At 39.0% G+C, this 26,041-nt stretch overlaps 1 protein-coding gene across 2 annotated transcripts; it reads right to left on the bottom strand.

Moving 5' to 3' along the window:
* Positions 1-163: 163 nt before the first annotated feature.
* Positions 164-26,041, bottom strand: LOC144662789 (E3 SUMO-protein ligase PIAS3-like). Of its 2 annotated transcripts, XM_078523723.1 has the most exons (18): positions 25,947-26,041; positions 25,508-25,853; positions 23,275-23,359; positions 22,771-22,821; positions 22,494-22,584; positions 21,640-21,777; positions 21,163-21,268; positions 19,889-19,962; positions 19,531-19,562; positions 18,768-18,830; positions 18,135-18,200; positions 5,115-5,206; positions 4,619-4,714; positions 3,753-3,906; positions 3,039-3,196; positions 1,950-1,996; positions 1,759-1,820; positions 164-1,167 (listed from the first exon to the last, which is right to left on the bottom strand). In XM_078523723.1, exons 1-17 carry the CDS (start codon positions 25,968-25,970, stop codon positions 1,791-1,793), a joined length of 1,653 nt encoding a protein of 550 aa, XP_078379849.1. In that variant the 5' UTR covers positions 25,971-26,041; the 3' UTR covers positions 164-1,167; positions 1,759-1,790. The 2 variants fall into 2 exon arrangements, with proteins under 2 accessions (XP_078379849.1, XP_078379842.1); XM_078523716.1 differs by lacking the exon at positions 1,759-1,820.

The raw sequence follows: 26,041 nt of genomic DNA, 5'->3' as shown, positions 1-26,041 counted from the left end.
AATAATCGCCTGCATTCTGTTGGCTTGTCACGCACCGCGCAAGACGCTGGACAGACACGGGGGTGTGGCATGACATTCATTGCGTGACATTCTGAGACGAGCAGAGACCAGAAACGGAGAATATAGACCTTGCGACAAGGGCGAGGGAAACCAAAAACGGGAACAAGTTTCACTGATGTTTATTTACGTTCAGATAAAGAATTTATATTAAAGATATTAACAATGAAAGAAAGAGTTGAGAAAAAAAGTCAGTTTCCACAGACTTCAAAATTGAGACGACACGCTTGACCAAAACATAATAATCCTGGCGCTGATGCAGTACTGCCTTGACTGCAGAATCCTGTGTTTTAATAAGTTCTAGAAACATTTGATCGGTACCCTAGGAGCACAAAACTTTAATTTTATCAGACAAAATATATAAATAGCTCTTCTTTTTGTAAAGATTTCTTCCTTTCAATTTACAGTCACATTTACAAGCAGTACTTAAAACGTAGTAGTTCGCTTTCCTGGAGCAATAGAAAAAAGTGCCTGGTTTTGTCTGCTGGTGAAAATACGATTAAGGGTTACAGAACAATTTAAAGCATGTGCAGCCCATCCATGATAATACACACATTGGGTACATTCCCTCACAGCACCCCTCCCCACTTCAAAAGCAAACGGTCCACGTATTCAAGTGCAATGTTGTTAAATGTTCTGCTACTGGAGCACAACATCACATGAAAAATTGCCCCCCCCCCCACCCCCCGGACGAAATGCTTGACTGACTGACCCAGCAAAACAACGGTAAATGAAATGCAAAAACAGATCCCATCAGTAGCCGGCTACTGTATATATCGACTCTGAAATACTACATCTCATAATCGTAAAGAAACACTCAGAAGGGGATAGAGCGGGTAATTATTTGATTTGGACTTTGCTAAGGGGGGAGAGGAGAGGAGAATGGGCTGCTCATGACAGGACTGGGGTGAGGAGACGGCTAGCATTCTGCAGTTCACACTGCCTGCACATTCCAGGTTTATCTATGTACAATAAACTGGTTTCTATCACACTCTCTTCCCTCTTGGAATTGAGGGTTGTAGATGATGTGAGCTTCTCATTTCTATGCTGTCGTCAATCCAGCTGAATGACATTTGATGAGCCAAGTAGTCCATGATACATTGCTGCATACTGTGGAAAACAAGTAAAATTATTACGAAAAAGAAACAGTTTTTGATGGGGTTCCGGTCGAGTAAATTTTGGTCGGCAAAAGTAGTAAGTCTTCTGAGGTACAAAAACAAAAACACAAAAGAGAAAAGCGTGGACGTTAGAGAATGCGGAAGATTAACATCCACCAGCAATACAAATGGTGCATCTAACTATCTAAGGATAAGTACCAATCTAAGGCAGAAATTCTGCACTAGGCGGAAAGAAACGTCTTACGTTAATAAAGTAATGCCTTAATGCTCTAAAGCTTTGTTTAATAAGCTAAGCATTCTTCGCCTACCTCACAAAATTAATTTCTAGTAAAAAAATTTCTAAAATCTCTACTTTGGAAAGTATGAAACTGAACACCACCACAGAAACATTCTGCTTGATAGCTTTTATTTGAATGGTCACATTTCAGGATCACCCTGAGCCACGTTACGCACAAACGTCATACCCTATTTTCAGAACCTAATTAAAAGCCGAAGAGATGCCACACGCCATTACCATTTTAGAAGATTAACACTTTAGAAGACATCTTAGAAGGCAAGAAGACAAGACTGACTACCTACCTACCTATTTATTTCTTGTCACACAAACACACACAATTAACCAGTTTTCTTGTCACCAACTTGTCCCTATGCAAGGTTTATTACACAAAATACCAACAACATAAACAACAACACCAACAATAAACAACAACAACGTAAACGACAACAACGAAAAAACACAAATAAGAGTAATAATCTCTTGCTAGGAATACTTACTTGGTCATTAGCAGAGAAAAGAGGATACATATTGTCCAGATCAAGTCCTGACAAAGAAGTAACAACAAATTTAGGCACAGGAACAGTAGATACATGTGGCACCATGATTCGTATGTAGTTTTATATTTTGTATGCAGTTAAAAAAAACAAAATTCAAGGACTTTTCAAGGACACAAAATTAATTGTCAAGCACTTGAACTATTAGCCTGTTCCAGCTGTTCAGTAGCGAAGACCGGCGAGTGGAAAAATGGAGTGGGATAAAGGAGAGGACACACCCCTCCCTAATTTTTTTTTATTTTTAATTTTTTTTATTAATGCTTACAACAATGCTTACAACAATACAATACACACAAGGAAGAAAAAAATAACAATGTAATAAAGAAAGAAAAGAAAAAAACAAAACGATGATTACAAATCTCTAACTACTTAGCCATGGAAAAAATGGCACAAGAACGATAAAGGGGCAGAAAAAGAGGACAAAATCAATATGGTGGCAGAAATTAAAAATGCAGGGCTGTTGGTGGCATTGCCAAGGCAAGTGGGGGTAGAAAGTGGAATGTCAGGGGATACAAGGGTTTTCTTTGGTTATTTGACCTTTTTAAATGAAATTTTTCAAAAGTTCCCTTATTTTTTGCTCGCTGTTTTTCATGCTGCTCCCCAACTAACCGAACCCCTGGAACAGGCAATTGATCTATTTGCTCTGAATGTCGAGACATTTTTCAGTCCACAAAAACAAACATTTTTGCATACTAATTCAGTATATGCTGAATTTTTTACTCATTTCTATATGTGCTGGCTTGTCCTCAGTTGTCCATCCCAGTGGCGGATCTATAGGAGGGGCCCAGGGGCCTGGGCACCACCTTCTTTTCAGGCCAAATAGAGGCCTGTAGTGCAGATAAAAATAATTTTCGAGAGCGCCCCCTCTCATTCCAGGGTCTGGATGATTGCCCCCCCCCCCCCCTATCTGAAGGTCTGGATCTGCCACTGCATCCCCCCTCCCCAATCTAACATTTTTTCACTCAAGACTTGTATAGATGTCACCAGACATGAAGAGTAAAGTTTGAAAACAAATAAACAACGTTTTATTACCTTGACATGGGAAGTCCAGTGGAGGAGGAAAGATGTTTGGATTGAAAAGTGATGGCCCTGACGATCCAGGTAAAGTGCTGGTACTGGTAGGAAATACCATGCTGTTCAAGCTGGGTGGTCTCTTCATGCCGCTAATATTGGTAACACTAAAAGTTGGCCTAAACAAACAGAATCCACTGTCACTTACATTACAACTCTCATATTCTAGAGGGGTTTAGAGTGCACTCATGTCCAATAGAGCAACCTTAAGTTTTTGAAATAGTAAGGTGGCTCTGAGCCCCTTTGATAAAATATTTTTAACTTTGCAAAAAGTTGTATCACAACATGCTGATCATAATTCAACAATAAAATTGGGGTTATAGACCTCATTTTTGAGTTATTAGCACTGAAAGCTAAAATTAAGGGTGTTTTTAACAGGTTATACTGTTGCCATGGTGACCACTTATGTCAAGGAAATGGTCACAACTTGTTGATCAATGATTGGGCATCTGTTTTATACCATTACTGTAATAGCAACTGATAAGGAGTTGTAATACTGACACAATAAAGTAAAAGGACTGGAAGATGCTGAAAACTGTTAACAGCCACCTTAAGTGTATACTATTGCAAAACAAAGTTTGGTATTACTATATTGCTCAAACTTTTTTTGAAAGTCATACCTAGGGAGGATATTAACTACCATCTGTACAAGACAAGGATAAATAAACTACATACCTTGGTGTGTTTAAGTCACGCTCATCATCAAACTGCTGACTATCATCGTCGTCATCATCATCATCATTCCCATCACTTTCTGAATCACTGTCTAAAGTGAGGTCAATGACCTGCACTTCTTTTTCTTTGTTATTGTCAACTTCTTGTGCCTCAGCTACATTAAAAACAAACAAACAAACAAATCAAAACTTAATATTTTTTTAGGGAAACTAAACTATACATTTTTAAGGTGCACAAATAAAATCATTGCCCAAGTGGTAATTCTTTTGGACTACTGTTGTGCGTAGAATGAATTAAAACAAAACCAACAAGAGAATTTGCAGATTGACAGTAAGGGTTAAAATTTGACAGATGAGAGTCACGCTATTCACAGCTGCTAGTGATAAATTATAACTACAACTGACAACTGCAGTGAGAGAAAAAGGTAAAGTCTGCTTCGGATCAAGTGACCCATTCCATTGGAGCTTATCCCAGTTTCAGCAGCATCAAGCAACTAGGAGTACTTCTACTCCCCCTGGGTGGGATGCTAGTCCATCCCAGGGTTACCCTTCAAAATTGGATTTCCCGGTAACCTTTTTGTGCACCTGAGTGGACAGAGGCATGCAGAAGTTTGATGTTCACGTGCCTAAGGACACAATGCAAAGAAGTTGACCCGTAATTCAAAGCTTGAAAATGACTAAACAGAAAACACCCACAGGAAGCCATCTTGAAATGATTTTTTCCTGACCTCCCACTTTCATTCAGGAGAAAGTTTAATGACAGCCCTGCATATAAGGAACAAGTACTGGTAAACACTGTGCAACAACAACAACAACAACAACAACAAAATTAAATGAAGAAAGAAAGGCAAATCCTTTGAAACATACCCTGGAGAGGTGGCTTGCTTGTAGTTACACTTCTGTCTGGTGTTGATAAAACTGTGGTGGCTACCAGAGCACTGAGAGCTTTTTTGCTTTCATTTTCTGCAAAATAACATCAACAACATTTGAGAAAACAATCAAACTATGCAGTAACAATGTAGACAACATCAACATCAATCCTTTAAACGCCCAGTGGCGCATAGGGCATCAACAAGGCGACTCCATTCCTGTCGGTCCTTTGCAAGCCGCGAAGCTTGCCCCCAGGTAAGATTTAAAGCCTGAAGTTCTGCTTCTACAGTTCTTCTCCAGGTGGATTTTGGACGGCCTCTTTTTCTTTCCTGTTGGCTTTCACTGCCAATAGTCATTCTAGCCTGTTAAGGCTCTGAGTTCCCTTGGTGACCAAAAGGTTGAAGATTTGTTGTTGGTGTTTCCGTGACAAAATCTTTTTACAGGGTGAGGTTGTCAACCTCACGCCAACAATGTAGACAAACATGCTTAATACCTTGTAAATCATTTATTGGCCTCCATGAGCCATCCTCGTGAAATGAAATCTCATTACTATTTGCAGATGCTTCTAGAATCTCCTTGAACAACCTGCAGTCACAAAACAAGGCCCAGAATGTTATCCAACCAGTAAATACAAAAACACATTATTTCCTTTGTGTCTTCCCAAAAATGGACATTAAAGGGAGGCAACAATTTCAATTCTTCTTTCTAGTTATTTTTACAGGTACAGTTCAATCCTGATAACTCGAACCCTCAGTAACTCAAACCTCCCGCTAACTCGAACCTTTTCTGATCCCCCTGCAGGTAGTTTTCTTTAGTCACTAATTTTACCCTCGATAACTTGAACTCCCAATAACTTGAACCTTTTTCGATTTCCCTTGAAGGTTCGAGTTATCGGGATTCAACTGTAGTTATTTATTGTTTCTAAGCAAAGTAGACATCTCTACCCAGTAACCTGAGACAATTAAACAGAGATCAGGCTAATGCAGGTTGATTTAAAGGGCCTAAAGAAATCCGGTATACATGCTGCTGATATGGACTAACATCCCACCCGTTGCGAAGTAGAAAAACTCATTTGGCTTGGATGTTGGTTTACTTTATTTTTCAGGCTAAGGCCCGGTTTTCCTTTTTATTTTTCTCTCTGCAACTTCTGATATACAGTCAATTCTCTCCAAAATGGGCACTGTCTGGACTGGCTCCAACTATCTGTCTTACAGGGTGCCTGTCTTATTGGGAGTTCAGTTACAGTAATGACTGAGACAGCAGAGACGGGACCAACATCAGGTGTTCGTCTTTGGTTACTGTGACCTTCAGGGGTGTCTTCCGGAATCGATCATCGCGCGTTTCTTTTTCACCTTGGAAAGTATTATCACTGTAGCTTATCAAATGTGAATCTAGAATAATTATTTTAGACTAGATCTATGGTAGCTCGCGCAGCCTTACCGCATACTGACGATGTTTGCTATTGATTACCTGCTTTCGTGTTCGCACGTACGACCAACAACTCCAGTGTCAATCAGCAGGAATGGACTACAAAGTGTGTGGGCTTTTTGGATTTCCTATTGTTGCTGGATCTATTGTAATTCGGCGATAGATATTTGCCGATCTTCGTCACATAAGAGGCGTAACGCGGATATTTGAATATTGCCTCACACACTTTGGCGCATTTCCAGAAATTTTGGCCAGTTTCGTTCCATCAAACTACATACCCTATTATTCGCTTGAGCAGTGGAATCATCGCATGCCCGAGTTTTTCGCTAGGTTTGCAGCTTTCACACCTCGTCAAGTGGTTGTCAAGCGGTCATCCCCAACCAATGACACAGCTTGCGTCCCCCAAACTCCTCACCAATTCCATTGCAATTCACTACATTTTTCCTCATCATGTCGATTGATTTTTCCTCGGACAATCTTCCCAGACCGTAATTTTGCCGAATATTTGAGTACTGGCAGCTGGTATGTGGAAAGTAGGACAACAAGAATGGATTCCAACACGGGAAAACAAAGAAAATGAAGCGCTAGCAAGCGGGAAAGGACGGGAAACCGGCGGCAAAATAGTGCCAAATCGGTTGACCGGCGATCCCAACAAAGTGCTGTAGCAGGGATGAATTCGCTCGGGAAGCTTTTCCTTGAGTATTATTTTCGATTTGTTCTTGCTCCAACTGAATAGTCTCCCTCTTTCATTTTCGTTTTCTTCCCCGGTTTTCTTCGATGTTTCGTCCAGATTGTTCTCCCTTTTCAACGAACTCATATCAATTTTTTACAGTCTTTTCATAATTCACTATCCTTATCCTAGCCCACCTTACAACACTCTTTCATCCGAGAAATACATTCAATCTCGTAACTCGAGTCGCCGGATGAAGTTTACCGCGAAAATGTCGGGCACCCCATGTTTTATTTGATTTCACCTTTAGCTATTTATTAACTCTTCTGAAGTTTTTCCTCGTACTCCGTATTTACAATTTTACATTAATTTTTTCACCAAACTATAAATCAGTGTTTAGCTTTAGAATGAGCAAGAAATTTTTCGCAAAATTTGCCTCTGAGGTCTACAGTAACCTTAGAGGTGTCTGTCTTGAGGTGTCCGTTAGAGAGTTGACAGTAAATATACACTCTCAACAGAACCACATATTTAACGACTAATCACACTAACTAGGCCCTCCAATTCACAGACAGGGGAATCTCTAGCTTACCTCACTCTTGCTGTCTCATCATCTCTTCTTTTTCGTCTCTTCAATCGGCGCAGTTCGTCTTCGGCGTTGATTTCTTCACACACCACTTTGTTGCAACTAGAGTGCTGTCAGGGGTACCTTTTATTTTTACGATTGCATCTTTCACCCTACACATTAGTTTCATCACTTCTACGGTAATTCATAGATTCATCACCAGATGCAGTTGTTTTTCCACTACGAGTTATTTTCCACACCTTTTGTTCTTATTTTTCGGAACTTAGGTGGTACATATGGCTGAGCGCATTTTTTTCTCGCAGTTTGGCTTATATTGTACCTTTTGTGTAGTTATGTTGTTATTTTTGGAGTAGAGGCTCGCTGTCCGCTTTTTTTTGAGAAGCGAGATTAAGTCGTTGTCAGGTCCGCCATTTTGAGCCGCCATTTTAATTTTCGTGTTTACTCGCTTCCGTCTCGCAACTGCAGGATGCCATCAAAGCTACAGCAAACAACAGGCATTAAGCTCAGTTAAATCTCAACCAGCTTCACAGCGATACCAATATATTCTCTCTATACTTTATTCTCATGTGAGCTAAATGTATACCCCGTTCCGGGACATGACACAATCACACAACGAAAGCGTACCGCGACCAGCAAATAAAAGCTGACAAGTCAATTGAGAAATGTAAGTTTAGACCAGTTTATCTTGCAACTACTTACATGGCCATTTCGGCGAAATAATTCCACCTTTATTAGAGTATCTTCATACGTATTCCGCCAGATCGATCTTGTTCATTATATTTCCCGGCCAATCCACAACTAATGTCTCCGTGGGATGTTTTCTCGACGTGGGCTTTTGCTATCGATGTTGATTGGCCCAACACAAGATAACTTCACGTACTACACGACGGTTCGGAACATCTTTATTCTTTCCGCTATAGCATTCGAACCAGCCAATACCGTCTTTCCGATCGATCGTCAAATTTTCCGTCCAACTCCTTTTGTGTGTGCTGTACACAGAGATGCCACTGTTGTCGCAGGATATTTCGCTTGTCCTTCCAGACTATTTCCACCAACATTACAAGATTATAGCAGAACACAGAACTTAATCACCACGGCGAGCATCAATACCCTTGCGTGTGCACTTGATATGTTTACTCGACACGCCGATGGTTATGCGTATGCAGTGCGCATTGTTACCGCTCGATCGCAGTGCCATTGTTTTGGCGGTTGCTGGACTCTCCTTTTTTTCTCTCGACACGTCACCTCTACCTCATTTTCTTCTTTCTTCCACTCTCCGCCAATCAGCATACAACCCCATGCACAAATTTCCACCACACACATTCACATTCTCCATTGTGCTATTTCATCTTTTTTTCTTTTTTCAGATATCACACTGCTGTTCCCTGACTTGCCGACATTTTTCTAGCATCGATCGATATTTCCCGATTATGTTGACACGTGACTGGTTTAGAGATGGTCGTATTCCGTAGATACACTGATGTCCTTCCGGATTTTTTTTACGTATTTATCGCATCAGATGAGAGTTTTTTTTTGTGCATTGTGTCTTTCACCTTTCCGGATCTTTATTCTTTGATTCTCGTTACTATTATAGTGAATTTGGATCTTATTATCTTTGGCTCTTTTGCGCATTTTGCCATATGTACCACCTTATTTTCTATTTTGCGGACTTTATTTTTTGACATTCATTTGTATTTTCATCTTCGACATATCCAATTTCAAGAATACATCACATTAGAAGTTATCACTAGGGGGATTCTGTTGTCTCATCCAATTGTCTCTGACCTTTACATATCCATCCATTTTATTTGAGTCATTCCTTCCCCCTAGTTTTTTGTCTATGTTGACCTGAAACATAGACACTGACACATTTCACTTCCTCGACCTAGAGATTGGACTGGTGGTCTTTTTTCTCTCCTCTTACTGTGACTATTTGATGTCATCGAACTTATCTCACTTTCAGCTGATTTTCTTCTCCTCTCCCTTTTTCCTTCCACATTTACTTTTCTCCATCTTTTACTAGATTATTTCTTCGACCTCCTTTTTCTTTTTTTGCTTTCCTGATAGTGTCCCTTTCATTTCTTGTGTCCGAGTCCTTTCTCATCTCCCTCATTTCCTTACTATCCTTTCTCTTCTTTCTCTCCTTCCTTCTCTCCAGCTTCTCTCTTCCCTTTCCTCTTCCCCCCCTTCCCCTTCTACTCTTCCCGAGTGCTTCTCTCTCTCCCTTTTAGTCTTTCTATTTCTCCACTCTTTTCCTTCACCCACTTGGCTTTTTTTCTCTCTTTTTTCTCTTCTTTTTCTTTTTCTTTTCTTCTTTTTGTTTCTTCTTTGTTCTTGCTCTTCTTCTCTTTTTTCTCTGCTCTTCCCTTTTTCCTCTTTTCCCTTTCCTTTATGTCTCTCTCTCCTTTCTCTGCTTCTTCCTTCTCCTTCTCTCTCGTCTCTTCCTGCTTTCTCTCTTTCTTTGCTTCTTCGCGCTTGCCTTCTCCCCTCTGGGGGGTGGGTCTTTTTTCTACATTAGCTGTCGTCTTCTGTGGTGTCTCTCTCGTCTTGAGTCGCTCGGCTTCTCCTGTTCTTTGTTGTTTGTCGCTCTCCCTTCGCTTCTGTCCGCTCTTTCTGGCTCTCTGCTGTCGGTCTCTCCCTTTTCCTTCTCCTTGGGTCTGTCTTTTCCTTCCTTCTTGCGTCTCTGTTCTCTTCCGTCTCTCTTCTCTCTCTGTCCCGTGGTCTGGAGGGAGTGGTGGGCCCTTGCTCCCTCTCTTCCTTTCGGGGGGCTCTTGTTTCTTCCGTTTCCTCCTTGCTCCTTTCTCCCTCTTCTCTGTCTCCTCTGGTCTATCTCTTCTGCCGTCTGTTTTTTCTCTCTTTCTTCTGTTTTTTAGCCGGGGTGTGTGGGGTTTGGGCTTTCACTTGGTCTCTTTTTCCCTTTTTCGGGGGGCTTGTCGTCTTCTTTTCTGGTGGTCTCTTCCTTTACCGTACCTCGCTCATTACTACCGAAACGAGCGCCCGCCGCGCCGCCCGCGCGACGCCCGAATACCGAAAGCCATTACAATTATTGGGTCGTAGGCTACCGGAGTGCAGTGGCCCTAAGTGACGTAGGCTACCGGAGTGTGTAGTAGGCTACGGGTGTATAGTAGGCTAACCGGGGTTTATGTAGGCTAATCAGAGTGTATAGTAGGCTAACGGGGTGTATAGTACGGTAAGTGGCGAAAATCTTGAGTTTGTTGTTCGGTGTTCGTTTCGTTTCGCTCGTTTCGGCCGTTTCGGTTGTTTCGGCGGTTTCGTTTCGTCGTTTCGGTCGTTTCGTTTCGGTGGTTTCGTTTCGTTGTTTCGGGTTTTAGTTCCTGCGTGCTTCCTGCGGTCTTTATTTTGTACTTTGGGGTGAACATAATTTGCTATATTCTTACGTAGAGATGGTTTCCTGTTTTTTAAGATTGCACTTTTGAGGTCTGGCGCTGTCCTTCACCTACAGTGTGCCTCGTGCCCTTGCCAAGCGCTTGTCCTCAGTACTTATTTTCTTTACAACTGGAACTCTCCTCTTTGGTAAAATTCTTCCTTTCCCTGTTGCCGAAACAGGGTTCTGATGATGTTGGTTTTTACTATATTCTAGGGCCTGTTTACATGGAGGTGGGGGACCCCGGGTAAGTGAGGTAACCCGCCCAGCCATGGTCGAAATACTCGCGTTTACATCAATCTTATCACCCCGGGATCCCGGGGTGACCTTTTCACAAGGTTAGCCGTAAACAGACAAATGGCTTCGTATATTTTTTTCTCTCGTCTTTTTCGTCGCGTTATTTTCTTCTTTTGATGTTACCCCTCTTTCGTTATTTCCTTTATTGGAGTATTTTTTCTCTCTCGTTTTTGTCGCGTTATTTCTCTTTTAACACAAGCGTTAATTTCCTTTGTTTGGTGGCGGGTTACCCCACCTAGGCGGGTTACCTCACCTACCCGGGGTCCCCCACGTCCATGTTAACAGGCCTTAATACTCCTAATCTTCTGTAGTGCGCTACTAACCATTCTGACAAAGCCATCCTTTCTCCTTGTTTACATACCTCAGCGACCTCTCCATACTTTTCAAACATCTCCCTCAGTTCGGTATCTTCCCTCCGTTGCCAAAGCTGATCGACCGGAAACTTCCTTTCCTTAGATTTGGGTTCCTTAGTTTGTACGGGATTCTTGCCTTTGCTTCCTTTTGAGCCGATGATTAGACGTTTTCCGTAGATTTTTCCGCTGGTTTACTTCTTTTGTAGTTGTGGTGTTCGTTTGGGAGACTCTGGCACGCTGGTCTTTTTCGCATTGTTTCTCTTTCTCCTCGGTTTTATCGTGTTATTCCGGTTCGGTTCTTTCTTTTGAGTGGTGTGGGTCCGCCTAGGCGACCTAGAGCGCGAACGATCGCCGGCATGCTGTAAAATTCGGCGAAAACGGAGCGCTAGAATGCACACAACAGCTGTCCGCGTCCAAGATGGCGTCGAGAAAGGGATTAGGCCACGTGGTAAAGTATCCCAGACTCCTTTGCCAAGTCACCCTCACGAGGAGGCCTCGAGGGAGAGGTTTTGCAGAAATGGCTGCGGATATAGCTTTGAAGTGCGTGTGTATAAAATTGTGCTAATTATGTGCTTTTTATGCTCAATTAACTTTATTTTAGTAGCCACGTTAAGTAACAATTTCTCTTCCTTTTTCTGATTTCCAAATAGGATTGCGCCTGTGCTGGGAAGCGAACGCGACGAACTTTTGGATCACGAGACTAACGATTTGGCGCGAGCGACGAAGAGGTTAGATTTGTTGATTAAAAAAATTTGTTGTGTTGTTAGTACTTTAAATACTTGTAGCTGGTTCTTGTGATTTAATCTTTTAATTGGTTATTTGTGGGTTGTTTAAGCATGGTTTTCCACGGTACTCGTTTCGCTTCTTCTTCTTGTTTTTTTTCGCTGCCTACTGCTTTCCTCAACCTGGTATTTTTTGTTACGACTTTTAGACGATTCAATTTATATTGGGATTGTAATTTGTGTTTTTGTCAACTTTACGAGTTTTTTCGGTGTCTCGCTTTTATCACCTGTTTCTCTAATGAAAGCTCCTAGGGTGAACCCTTTCCCCTGGCCAACCAGGGGGGTTGTAAAAAGGGTGGAGAAGTCTTGATGATTTTCCTTAGGTGTTAGAGAAACTTGTTTTCCCTGGTTTGCATTTCTATCACAGACAATAATGCCCTAGGGTAAGAGCCTGTTTACTATTTTGTTTCTTCCACGAGTTCTTCCCCTATTTTCTCTGTATTGTTTACTTACTGAGCTTCTCTTCATTTTTTTTCATTTTTTTTTTTTTTCTTGGGGGTACTTCGAGTGTGTTTACCTTTTTGTGGTGCACTTCACCTTTTTTTTTTGTTTTTTTCGTTTTTTTGTGCCTTTCTCCTCCGGGGGGTTTCTCCCTCTTTCCTTTTTTCAGATTACCTCATTTAGTATTTTTCTTTTCTCTTCTTTTTCCTTGGGGTTCTCGTCTTCTTTTTTTTCTGCTTTTCTTTGGCTGGTGTTCCCCCCCTCCCTTGGTGGACCTTCCTCTTTTTTTTTTTTTTTTTTCTATCTTTTCTTCCTTGGCTTCCTCTTATCTTTTCTTTTTTTTTTTATGAGCTTTCACTACTTAAATTTTTTTGTTGGTGTTCACTTTTTTTTCTTTTTTTTGCTCCTCTTCTTCTTTTTGCCTTTTTTTTTTTCCTCTCTTTTTCCTGGGACTAATGCCTTTTCTTTTTTTCTTCTTATTGGTGTTGCTTTTTTTTATTTGTTCGCAGGAAACGTGCACGACGTCTGGTTCGTTTACTTCTGTGCTGGGCGCGAGGATTTTAATACGTAGTTAAACTTTACTTTACCTTGGTTTTTTTTTCATGGGGTTCAGTCTTGTTGCGTGTGCTCTCAGTGGTCTGGGTTTGGCACTGGTCAAGCCATCTGCATTTGTCTTTCTTTCACTTCACTTTGGGTACTGTTGCTAGGGGGTAACCCTGCGTGGACTGCATCCCATCAGAGAGGACAAAACACACCTAGTCTCTTTTGCTAAAGACACTGGGATAAGCTTCAGTGGTGTGGATCACTTGGCTTGTGATACTTTCCTTACCTTACCTTTTGTTTATGAATACAAAATATGTTGCATTTTGCTACCTAAAATATTGAAAGGTTGCATGTTAGGAGTTGTATAGTCATTAGTTGTTGGAAAATTTTTGTGCAATCTTTAATACACACACTTTATATCTGTATGCAGTTATTCTACTCTGCTGTTATTACAATAGTTATTATTTTTCTTCATTTTATTACAGGACAGTATGCAGAGAAATTCTCACCCTTGTGTTCCTTTGCCAAAACAGAAGCCCAAAAGTAAGTACCGTCCCGCAGATACCGCACCTTTTTTCCAAATATTTTCCTCGGCGGGGTGCGGCTATCCGGCTATTTTCTGTCTTTTTTTTTAGGCGTCTTCTTTTTACGTTTTCTCGCTGCTATAACTTTACAGTATTTTTATTTTACACAGAATCGAGTTTCGAGTGTGCATTTTTCTTTTCATTTTCACTTTGTATTTTCGACTGTACGCTCTCTTTTAACTTTTTTTCTGCTCCCATTCTTTTTTTCATTTGCCACGCCCGACGCCTCCATCCCATCTTTTTTCTTTTTCTCCCCTATTCCTTTTCCGTCCGTATCCTGGTACTGCTACACGTTCTGCAAACGAGTTCTTTGTTGTCACAATCTTGCTGCGGGCTGTATCAGTACCTTTTCTGTTTTCTTTCTCTTGGTTGTTTTTTTTCTATCAACTTTGATCTTTACTCCTTTGGTTTTCTTTGTTTATTTCAAATTTTTTTCCAACATTTGATTGACTTAGGTGCGGCTTATCTCGGGTGCGGCTTTACGCGGGTGTTACGGTTTTCTCCTCCCCCCAGTGGCATCTACCCTCTACTTCTCCCGCGACCGCTCTGTCCTGGCTGATCTTTGCACTCTCCTTCTCCACTCTTCTCTTCCTATACTTCTTCTCCATTTTTCTTGTTGCCCCCTTTTTCTTCTTCCCTCCGGCGTCCAGGTCGGCTGTTTTTATAGCAACTCACTTATCTGATGGGCGAGTCAATTTTCAATTTTCGTGCACCAGTTTAATTCGTGATGCTGTTGAGCTTTCTGCTTCTTATATTATTTTATTTTATTTTTTCCAGTTCACGCACTTTGCATATGAGAAACAAAGGATATTAAAGTGGACACAACTGTGAAGAAGAGAGGTATAGTAAATTCTTTTTTTTTTTTACCTCTTATCCTTAGCGAGGTAGTGTTGTAAACATATTTTTGATTTGTGTTTTAGGCTGAACATTTTCTTTCCACTCAAACCCTTCAACCACCTGTCCATCCGTGAGGGGAAATCTGTATTCGTTGTGAAGGTGCTGTAAATGTACATCACCTCAGTGTGGCTTAGTTGCAATTTTTATAGAGCATGTCACGTATTTTCTGAGAAAACTAAAATAATATTGTGTTATGTAGAAAAAAAAAAGGAGTAATAAAAACGCAAAAAAACCAAGGATGGTTTCAACTGACGAAGATTAAGATGGATTACGAACGACAAACTTGACAAAATTGCAGTTTTTTAGTGGTTTTCCTGGTAGCTCTTTAAATCTGTAATTTGTTTATAGGAATTAATTATATAAAGCTGTTAGCCTAGCAGTTTTAGGCCTGTGGTGATCATTCTTTTGATCTGATATGCAGAATAAACTTTGCATTGTTGGTCGCTGAGTGCCTACTAAGGTGTGTTCGTCATGTTATTGGTTTTGTACTGTGTATCTAACTTTGTAGGTAGAGACTGTGTTTGATTCTAGTTCCCAGGCCAGAGCTTAGTCCAGTTTTAATAGCATAATCAACTAGGAGTATTATTTCTTCCCCTGTGGGATGATAGCCCATCGCAGGGTTACCCCCAGCAGTAAATTTCCAGTACCAATTTATACACATTGGTGGAGAGAGGCACTGTGAGAGTAAAGCAGTCTTGCCCAAGAACACAATGCAGATGAGCCTGGCCAAGGCTTGAACTCAGGCCACTCAACCCAAAGTCCCATCACTAACCATTAGCCACGCACCTCCCATCTAACTTCTAATATCATATTGTTTGTTTTGCCTTTGAGTTTGGTTAATGGTCATGAACTTTTCATCTTACAACTCTTAAAGTATTCCTCATATGAAGTTATTATCACAAAACTTCTTTTGAGCTGGGGGTACTGTATTTGCTTATAGAAGAGGTTTCTGGATGTTGCAGTTTTGTTGTTGGGTGTGGCATAAGGGCAGCCACCCCTTTTTACAGAGGGTTGCTCCCCTATGCCCCATGCGAAAATTCATATTAATTTCTCTATCTTTCGATGAAGGTAGTGAGAGTAATGGCTCAGTGTTTTGAATTTCTTGTTTAAGAAAGGTTAAAAGTGGGTCAGGGGGATGAAACTGTTTGAGGAAGTAAAGAGTTAGGATACCTGAGTTATTTTTACAGTAGATGAAAAGAAAATAAGAACTGTTTTTTTTTCTGGATAAGGGAGTTAGATAGCACAGTCCTACTGTATTGATTTGAGCTTTTTGCATTTATCATGTGTTTATTGTATAATCTTGTATGTTTTGTGTACTGATTTGTGTGTGCGCTTCTTAATTTTGTCCCCCGAACTCCTTGAGGAGAGGTGCTGAGTGGGAGTGCTCTCTTGCGGAGTAAAGGAGCTTACAGAAGAAGAGAGAAAGCACTACTGGCCATACTTGGAGGGGTACTTTTTTTACGTGGTAATTTTTCTCGGTTCGGAAGTTCTTTATTAAAATTTATTTTTTTATCTTTGTAAAAATTTTTTATAGTTAACTAAAAAATATTCTTGAGAAAAAAGTGTCATTATTTCTTTTTGGTGTGATACTGAGACATTATTTTTGTTTCTTTCTTCTTATATCTTGGTCTACTTCAACCTTGATTCTCTACATGTAGATGAAGGGAATACGATTAGTGTACATTTTTTTCATTCTTCAGGCAGGAGGGGAATGAACTTCAGAAGCTGCGAGCACTGCAGTCTTATTATGAAACAAAATGTCGAGGTGAGAAAATCAAAAAATTTCGTAGGTGTGTTGGGTCGTGGATTTGTCAAACGTAACATTAATTTTCTAGCGGCATTTATTTCTCCAATACGGTATCAATCAGGTTGTGAGAAAAAAAATCAATTTATTTGTGTTGTGTTAAATTCTCTAAAAACATTAAGAAAAAAGCAGCTGGTAGGAGAGTTAATATTTGATCGGGCTTGGTAAGGAGGTGCCATCTGCAATGGACTTAGGTTGAGTAGTCGGGATCTGATCACTGTGTTCTTATTCTTACTCTATTGCCTTTCTCCACCCAGTAGTTAATGGGTGCGGCAATTGTAGGGAAATCTGATAAACTGCTGGGGCTGACTGATGAACTAGCATCCCATTCAGGGGGAGTAGCGATACTCTTAATTGCTAATGCTACTGATACTGGGCAAGTTCTAGCAGTGTGGTCCTGTGGCGTGTGGAGTGTGTCTTTAGCTTTTTAGCTTGGGACGGTGTTAACACAAATAAAGGGCTGTGTAATTATTGCATCTTGATGATGAATATATCTTTTGGAATTACCGTATGAGTTTCTGGAAACTTGTGAGTACATTTTGGCTCCTGGAGATGCAATAACAGAATAAAGAAAATGGTGATCAAAGAATGTTGTCTTAATTTGCTGTTGATTTCTAAAAGCTGACGTTAAAAGATACATGTACGTGTGGCAATCAATGGAAATGGAAATAACCCTTAGCTAAGGGCTGAAATAGTTAAACAAGGGCATGATATTTGCACTAGGTATCATCGGGTGAAAAGAAAAGCAGAGAAGCGTGCAGCTGGGAAGGTGGCAGGAGAGGATCAGAATGAAAATGCAGAGGAGACTTTAGAAAAAGCTGAAAGACTGCGAGCCTGGTGAGAATTTACTTTTCATTTTGAACACTGCTCAGTTGTTATTTCCTGAACTCACAGGTCATTGGATGAAGCAATAAAATTGGACCTCAGTGGAAAAGTTGATGAAATGTTAATTGTCCCATGGATGCTCAAATGTTTGCTGAGTGAGAATTCATCTCAAGTGTTCTCCTAATTTACTATGGCTGATCTTTTGTTTTATGTTTTTTAGGCAACATCTACTGTTGACAGAGTTTGTAAGTGGAAAAATTATTTTTTGTTGTCTGTCCTCTTCGGAACGTGTGTCTTAAAGCATCGGATACCTCTAATGGGCAAAACACTTGATTGCTAAAGGAGGCAAGAATGCAGACGTAAGTTATTTCAATGTGTTCCACAACTCGTTCTTTGCTTACAAACCTGACATTTTCACCCGCTTTAGTCGCCATGGCGACTAAAATGGTCTTAACGTGGAGGGGTGTGTTATTAGCCTAAGCCAATCAGACGCCGATCTTTCCATGAGCCGAACTTAATTCCTTGAATTAATTACATGAAAAGATCGGCGTCTGAATCAAATTAAAACGGCTATTTCAATTTGGAACGGCTCACCCGTTCTTCCCGCCTGGCTTGGCCAAGAATTTCACCTGTGGAACGCCTTTGGAACGGCTTTGATTCAGACGCCGTACTTTTCATGTGCCGATCCTAATTCATAAATTATTATTATGTATTTTGACTGGTTTTATTGGAACTGTATTAGGACCGGCCTCGGAACGGTCAAAAAGTACGGCATCTGAATCAAGAGGCGTACTTATGTCAATTTGGGTCCGTCCAAATTCGAATTGAGTTCGGCTCATGAAAAGTTCGGCGTCTGAACCGGGCCTAAGTAGTATAATTACATCCCTGTACTTAAATATAAAAAGTACTTAAGCCTCCTACCCATCCAGTACAAGTTTTCCAAATGGTGCCTTCTGGTCACACACTGGACAAATCCATGTTGTTTTTCTAAAAAAAGGGGAGGAAATCAGTAGCTGTTATTGATAAACAAATTACACAAATGGGACGATTTACTTTTGCTGTAGTGCTAAAAACAAAGAAACAAAATAAAATGCCTTAAATAAAAGATTTTTAAAAAATGGCATTTGTAACTGAACCCTTGGGCAGAGGAGATGGTTTGATAATGCCAAACATTAAGCTTTTTCAGTTGCGAGTAAGTTGCAGAAACATCTTGAGAAATGGTCCACGGACATAAAAGTATTATTAATAACTACCGGTATTGCCCTCTTTTAGTTGGTTATTGATAACTTACATCCAATCATGAAAGCAGATTGAAGTTGAGAATTTGCGACAGCTAAGTAATACTACTGTTAAATTTCTTCAAGTTCAGAAAAAAAGGGTTTCAAACAAATAGAAAACTTCAGTGAATCAGAAAATTTGATTCAATTGCAAACCAGATAGTCAGTAAGTAAAAGATGCAAACCTTATCATCTTGAGACAATGTATTATAAATTTCTACTGAAAATTTAAAAATATATCTCAGCTATTTCTAACTATTTTTCAAATGCAGAATACCTTTCATTCATCTGCAAATACAAGGCTGCATCAAAGCACTGTAAATGGTTGCAAGTGATGGCCCTGTACACAAAATACAAGTCAGTTCATAAACAACCTGAGAAAGTGTTGTGGATATATATGCAGGGCCTGAGACTAACTTTTTTTTCTAACTAGCCTAATGGCTAGTGACAGCTTTGATTTCACTAAGCAAAACCAATTTTCTTCTAGCCAGAACTTTCAAGTATGGTTTTACATTTTTCTCCCTTTTTCTTTTACCAAGTGGGAGATGCAGAATCAAATGGATTTCATAATCATAACTCCTCAACTTCCACAACATGACTTCTTAGTTCCATTCTCTCAGAAATGAATTCAATTTGCAGTTTCTTTCCACTAAAATGCCTGAATTTTTCACTAGCCAAAATGGCTAGTGAAAGCCCAAAATCTACTAGCCAAAACTGTATTTCTACTTGGCTACAGTTAGTCTTGAGCCCTGTATATGAGTGCATTAACAGTATGTAAAGCATTTTTTAATAATATTTTTAATATAATTATGCAGAACAACTTAAATAAGTTGCAAACAAATCCATTTGCATAACCTTAGTAATATGTATGCATCATACAATATTAGTATTTTTGAACTTTCTAAATTTTTGTAGAGTATTAAAAGACACAAGAAATAATATATAAAAATAATCCACGGCCCTTAATTGGCACATGTAGGTGTCAAAGATAAACAAAGATAAAGCTTTAACTGTAGACAGTTCCCATGGAAACTACTGACCTACAAGGAAGAGTCATCCGTGTCTTGCCAAGCTGAAATATAACATTAATACCGCATTAAGTCAAAATCTCATATTATCAACTATTGAAATTTATGTATATACTATTGGGTATTATACAAGATTTTATGTTTAACTGGACAAAAATGTAGAGACAGGGTCGACGTAGTCTTAAATCAGACAAAATTTGAGGCTTTTTTTAGTGTTTCTTCCATTGCAAATGATTTTAAATTTTCCTTTCCAGATTCGGTGAAATGAGAGAAAGATTCTTCCAGAACTAGCATGCATTTCCCTGAACAATAACATATAACTTGTTACATCTTCAACAGAATTTAGCTCTTTTTATTTAAATTTACTCACTGGGCAGAGAAGTGAGACTCGTAGACTTGTGGTGGCTACTTCGCTGTCTGGGTCATGGGCCAATTTTTCCTTGACTGAAAATAAAAAATATCAACAATCATCAAAAAATAACACAATTTATTTATTTCCAAAGATTACTGAAGATAGCCACGATTTTCTGAAGATGACCAGAAGGCTTCAGTGCTGCTAAAAGCAACATGTTGTGAGAGAAGTGTCGTCAATGTATCAGTATTACCGTAGTTATTCGGTTATAAGGCGCACGGTTTTTTCGGGAAAAATCTGTTTTTCTGTGGGAAGTTCATGCCAAAATTAGGGTGCGTCTAATAGCCAAGTATTTTCGCGCAACAAAATCTTATGGCCGCCATTTTACCAGAACTTACATTTAAAACAAGAAAAATGAAAACACTTAATGTTGTTTATTGACTTTTACAGTATTAAAGAGATCAGAAACATCTTAATTTTAAACGCAAAGTCTTTTATCGCGGATATAAAACGAGTTCCGTTAAGTAACACCAGTATATGCCAGCATTTTGTTGAAAGTAGACAAAGAAAGCCAAGCATACTCATTTGTAACAAACCCTTCTAAGCGTGGAAAGTGGAAAATGACTTTAGAAGAGTGAAGACAAGGAAAACACCAAAACAGCTTGAGAATCTTTGAAAAACACTCGATAAACAGTTGTTTGTAGCGATACGAAGCATGCTCGAGAACTTGGTAACCAAGCTACAAACTCAGTGGTCACTGGTAACTACACACCTGCCAGGTTACTAAGCAGCTACGTTCGAAGCATGAACGATGGAAAGATGTTTTGCTCAAGTGGATTTACGTCTTTTTTAGCAGGAAATGTTAGCTTTTTACTCGAAGATTGTGCCAAGGAGTATAAACAACATTCAAACATTTAAATTTTGTAAGAAAAAACTGTCCTTAAATTGATCACTACATCTTTTCAACTCTCCAACTCATGGTGCGTCTTATAACCGAGTGTTTTCTGAGAATTTTCAGTTTGTAAACCTAGCATAACAATGTTGCCAAGTTTGGGGTGCGTCTTATAACCGAGTGCGCCTTATAACCGAATAACTACGGTATTAACAAGTGATCACATGATTTTCCTTGTACAATTTGGAATAAATATCAATGCACTTTTAAATTCAGACTGAAAAAACTACAAATTCAACTTTACTTTTGTGCAATTTTGTCAGCCTTTGAAGAGTTTTCTTGAACTTATTTACTACTAACTGCACTGTTGACATCAGTGATCATCTACAGTAAAACTTACTCAATGCTCTTGAATGGTCAGGGTTTCTGTAGCCATGCGCCTTCAATCTCTGTATCAAACAGCTTGATGTGACAGCTCTAACAAGTTTTACTGTTACCACATGTCTCTGTTTAATAAAACAACAAAATTAAATCAGAAATGTATTAAATGAAAACTTAATTTTCCATTTTAAATTTAACTTAATAGGATAACTTGTAAAAAGATGAAAGTTTTGTTGGGTAAACCTAGATGAGAACGGTATGCAAAAATCAGATTTCAGAGATTTGAATAGTTTCAATAGAAATGCATTTTCATCGACCTTTGACGTAGTACCTAAGAGTGATTGTGATGTCCAGTGTGAAAGATGTAAAGTCAAATAAAGATCCTAGAACTGTCCATGCCTACTTCTACATGCATGTCTTGTGGAAATGGCTTATTCTAATGGGCAAATGGGAATAATTTAATGGTTATTTTGAGTAATTTCAACTTTACCCTTACCTGCCCAAATTTCGGAGTCCAGGTAATATGAATATGATTTGCTACAGTTGGTGACAGCCGACACAGTGGTGTAATATTCACTGGCTTACTAGGTCGTTTTGATTCAGCATTAGGATTGCATTGTTGAGATGTGTTCCCCTGAAAGCAAACACTTTAATTAATTTAAGTGCAAACACAAAAACCACCATGCACCTGTATCTGTGGCATGAAGGTATACCAAGGACATAGGTGATAGGGGTTATACTAGTAGAGCATGGATGGTGCAGTGGTGAGAGACTTGCCTCCCACCAATGGGGATGGCCTGAGTTCGATTCCTGGACCCGGTGCCATATGGGGGTTGAGTTTGTTGTAGGTTCTCGTCCTCGCTCCGAGGGTTTTTCTCAGGTTCTCCATTTTTCCTCCTCCACAAAAAACCAACACTGCTAAATTCCAATTCAATCCATAACAGTGGTTGAAGAGCCACTCTGTGGAAGTGCCACTGCAAATTCCCATTCCCATGTTTATTTCTGTATCAGTTTGTAGCTACTCTCCCTCTTAACACAGATTACCACCTAGCATTTGTCCTGGTTAACCTGAGTACAGTCAAATCTGACTTACAAACACCAGCTAAATAATGACACTGTTATTATGGCAAGTCATTTTGGTCTGCAGCTCATACGTGTTTTTTTTTTTTAATTAGCCTGCTTTATATGCCTGAAGAAGAAGCTTTATAGCCTGCTATTTATATACTGTCTGGGTAAATAGGGATGGGCACACAACCACCAATTGAAAATATCTTATTATAGCCAGCTGTGACCTCAACATCTAAAACTGGAGGCTAAGGGGTAAGTACAAATTATATAACAAAAACATACTGTTAAAGGGCATATTTTTCCATTGACTTTGATACAAAGAGAAGAAGGAAAGTTGTCCTCTTGTTCACAACTTGTTTCAAATAAACAAAATCTGCAAAAGAAAAAAGATGTTTTGCCTACAAACAACATCCTTCATGATTCAAAATGGACATAGAAAGAATTCAATGCACAAGGTAAAGAAAGGAAAGACATAATTTGCTACAAAATTGAAACAGCCTGCAAAACTGATAATATGAGTAATATTAGAAATAACTATTGTGAGCAACTCACTGATTACCTTAGTTGCACTTGAACTGTAAATTCATTTCTATAATTTGGCCGTGTATCCCTTCAAGAAACAATGATTCATAACATTAGACTGGTATGAAAATGATTACTCCAAAAATACATAAAATATCTTATTGCCCAGATCGCAAGGACCATACTGAAACAACATTGTCCCAAGGACTTAAGAGTATGGATCAAATGCAGCGATGCCCATATGGGAAGACAGAGGGCTGATATTCCCCTAGAACAGTCCCAAGTTAGCTTGGTTAATAAGAGATTTATCACATGAATTAACATGGGCACTTTACCTGGTCCAATACTTAGAGAATATTGGACTAGCAATAGAGCACTCTGATTGGTTGAATTCAGTAACTGGCTCTCATAAGTGTCTTGGTCATGTGATAAAAACTGATAACAACCAATGTGGAAATTGAAAACACCACTAAGGTATTCACAAGTAATGTTAAAAGTAACAAAATGAATGTAAATAGTACATGTAATGAGGTAGGCTTACCTTGAAGTACTTATAGATTGAACTTGGCTTGGGGTAAAATGGAACATGACATATGCCTCTTGAAATTGTGACATTCCACGATGGACTTAAAAGCAATGATCAACATCACTATTAGTAGAGAAAAGTGGCTACTAATTTATAATTTAATTTAAAAAACTTAAACTACCGGTACATCTTTCACACATCATTTGATTGTTAAAAGGTCTTATTTGTATTCCTGGATGGCCCTGGGGTGAGGTTACGCTGTATTTATAATAACCTAGAGGAGATCTGTCAGAAATGTTAATGATGCCATTGCAATGATTTGGAATTTAATTCACATTAACAGTAAGAAGTTGTTATACATGTTCCTTTTGGTGGTGTTTAATATGTATTTTTAATTAAAAAATTTCATTTGACATGTTACTTTTTGTGTATGTCGAAGAGAATTGTAAGGAAAATATTTGTGAAAAAAAAAGTTTTTTTGTTTTCTTAGAAACAATGCCAAGTCAGCATTTCTGGTCCATGTAAAAACTTCCTTATCTCTGAAAAAAATGCATGGTCACCCACACTTTTCTTTTTGGATTCCAATAGCCCTTGCTAAGATCTGCTTTTCCTGCATAGTCATAACCTGCGCAAGGGATCTTTTGCACAAACTGACCTTCACATTTTAACTTGACAATGATGTTTTGAAGATGTCGAAACATTTCCTTATAGCTAATTTTTGTACTTAACAGTTACCGGTAAATAAACAGGAAAAAACAGACAGCCATGCTATGGATATGTTTGCCTCCAAAAATTATTAAACAGCAGTTGATTTGACAGAGCAACCAATCGAAACACACTAAACTTCTTTGGCCAAAATAAAAAAAGTAGTTTTAGGACACTGCATACTCAAATGTCAATTATGTTTGAGTTATCCACACTTATGGATAAATACATTATTTGCCTGCAAATAAAATTTTATGCGCGATTTAACCATTAAGTTTTTGAGTGATGTTGAGAGTGGTTGGAAACATGGAATCGAGGGTAGTGATTTGAATTTTGAATTCAAGATGGTATCTTCATCTAATGGCTGTTGTGTTCTTGATCTCATTACCACGCAAAATTTTTTCAACACTTACCCTCCTTCCCCATTCCTGACTCTTTCTTGATAAAAAGAATTTTTTTATACACAAGAGGAAAAACCTTAATATTTTCAAGCACATGGATATTACTCTGTACTTCATACATACATGTATACTGGCACAACACAGATAGGGGGCTTTAATTTTAAAATAATATTGTACTCTAGGTGTCATCAGAGAGTCCAACACATACACACTTACTTAATCATTCTATAATAACTGCTAGTCTAATATATAAATATTTTGTATTTTAGGTGTATTATTAGACCAAACAGAAATAACTGACCATGGTGATATAAGCATTGACGTAGTTATAATGAAGTGTACAAAATTATTTGACTGCTCCATGTTTAGTTGAAGTCAATTTTTGAGTTGTAACAATTCTAGGCTCACAAAAAGAGGCCATTATACACGAAATTAACCACAAACTTAAGGTCTAAATATACCTTTTAGTGTGAATGTGAATAGAATTTTGAGTTGACAAGTTGAGTAAGATAGAATAAGATAAGATCACAAAGACTCGTTTTATTTATATTTTAATTTCCCTACCCAAACATAACAGCCCCAAGAACAAAGTCAATAGAACACAACAAAACAGAACATGTATAAAATAGAACAGTAAACGTCATTATCTATAAACTGGTTTGGATCATATAACAAAACGGTCGTCTAAACAATAAAAGGAACTGCTCAAAAAGTTAATTCAAGCAAAGACATTCAGGTTTTACTTTCAATCCAAGTCTCTATCTTTTTATAATTTTCGTAGGAAGTTAGCTTACATGAAAGCTTATATTGAAATGTGTACCATCATGTTTTCGTAAAGTGATTTGTTCTCGAAGGAATGAATTTACGTGATTTTGAATGTACGTTAGTTATTGAACTAAACCTGGGAATTTAATTTTACTTAAAAAATTAAAAGAGGTTAATGATTTAAAACACTGGCCGAAATGCTCTATTCTTATTAACTTTCAGTACAGTCTGAAGTGACAATTAAACATGACGCACCAGAGAAATCTCCAGAAAACACACAAGATGGTTTAATTATCACGTCAAAAAAAACCCTTAAAAGCCAAAAATGCAACTTAATTTCTGAAGAGGATAGGCTCTTTACACAAAAACCAACTTACCTAAACTTGTTGGCCTCACTAAATCGTCGATATGTTCAAAGAAAGGTAAACGAGAAAGCCGAACGTCCGGGTGAACGGGAACGCCGGTTGCGTCCGAATTCATTGCCGAAGGACGTTGAACTGGTTGAGGCATAACAGCTCGAGGTTGCGGTGGAGGTACAACAACTTTCCGAGGGCATCGTCTTTCATATAACTCCCGTACTTTCTTTCTAACAGGATGGTTTCCTTCGCTTTTCAACATTTGAAGGGCCCGACCCATAAGTTCATGCTTTCTTCCCGATTTAGACCGTCCCGCAAAACCCAACAATGACTGAAGTTCCGAGACGCGAAAACTCATCAACATGTGCTGTGTGGAAAGAAATAGATTTTAAAATTACAATTTACATTATCGTTTAGCGAACAAACGCCAAAAGAAGCAAAATTTCACGGCTTTTCTTACCCGAAGATCCGCCGTTTCGTCCATGTTGCTTTTCTTGAAAATTACTCAACAGGCTTTCTCGCCCCAGTTCCTCGCGTTGTCCTCCGCAATAATAA

Source organism: Oculina patagonica, chromosome 1 (assembly GCF_052425735.1).
Source record: "Oculina patagonica isolate OP01 chromosome 1, crgOcupat, whole genome shotgun sequence".
In the NCBI taxonomy this organism is placed as follows: domain Eukaryota; kingdom Metazoa; phylum Cnidaria; class Anthozoa; order Scleractinia; family Oculinidae; genus Oculina; species Oculina patagonica.
Note: the sequence above shows the minus strand (reverse complement) of the source record. Positions and strands in the feature narration are given on the sequence as shown.

What these genes read in the sequence shown, in the direction of transcription:
- LOC144662789 (XM_078523716.1), bottom strand. Translation starts at nt 25,970, where the DNA reads ATGGACGAAACGGCGGATCTTCGG. An exon ending in CAATCTATAAGTACTTCAAG is followed by an intron (nt 22,822 to 23,274) that starts GTAAGCCTACCT and finishes TGTTTCTTGAAG; the next exon opens with GGATACACGGCCAAATTATA. An exon ending in CGGATGACTCTTCCTTGTAG is followed by an intron (nt 18,831 to 19,530) that starts GTCAGTAGTTTC and finishes TTTTGTGTACAG; the next exon opens with GGCCATCACTTGCAACCATT.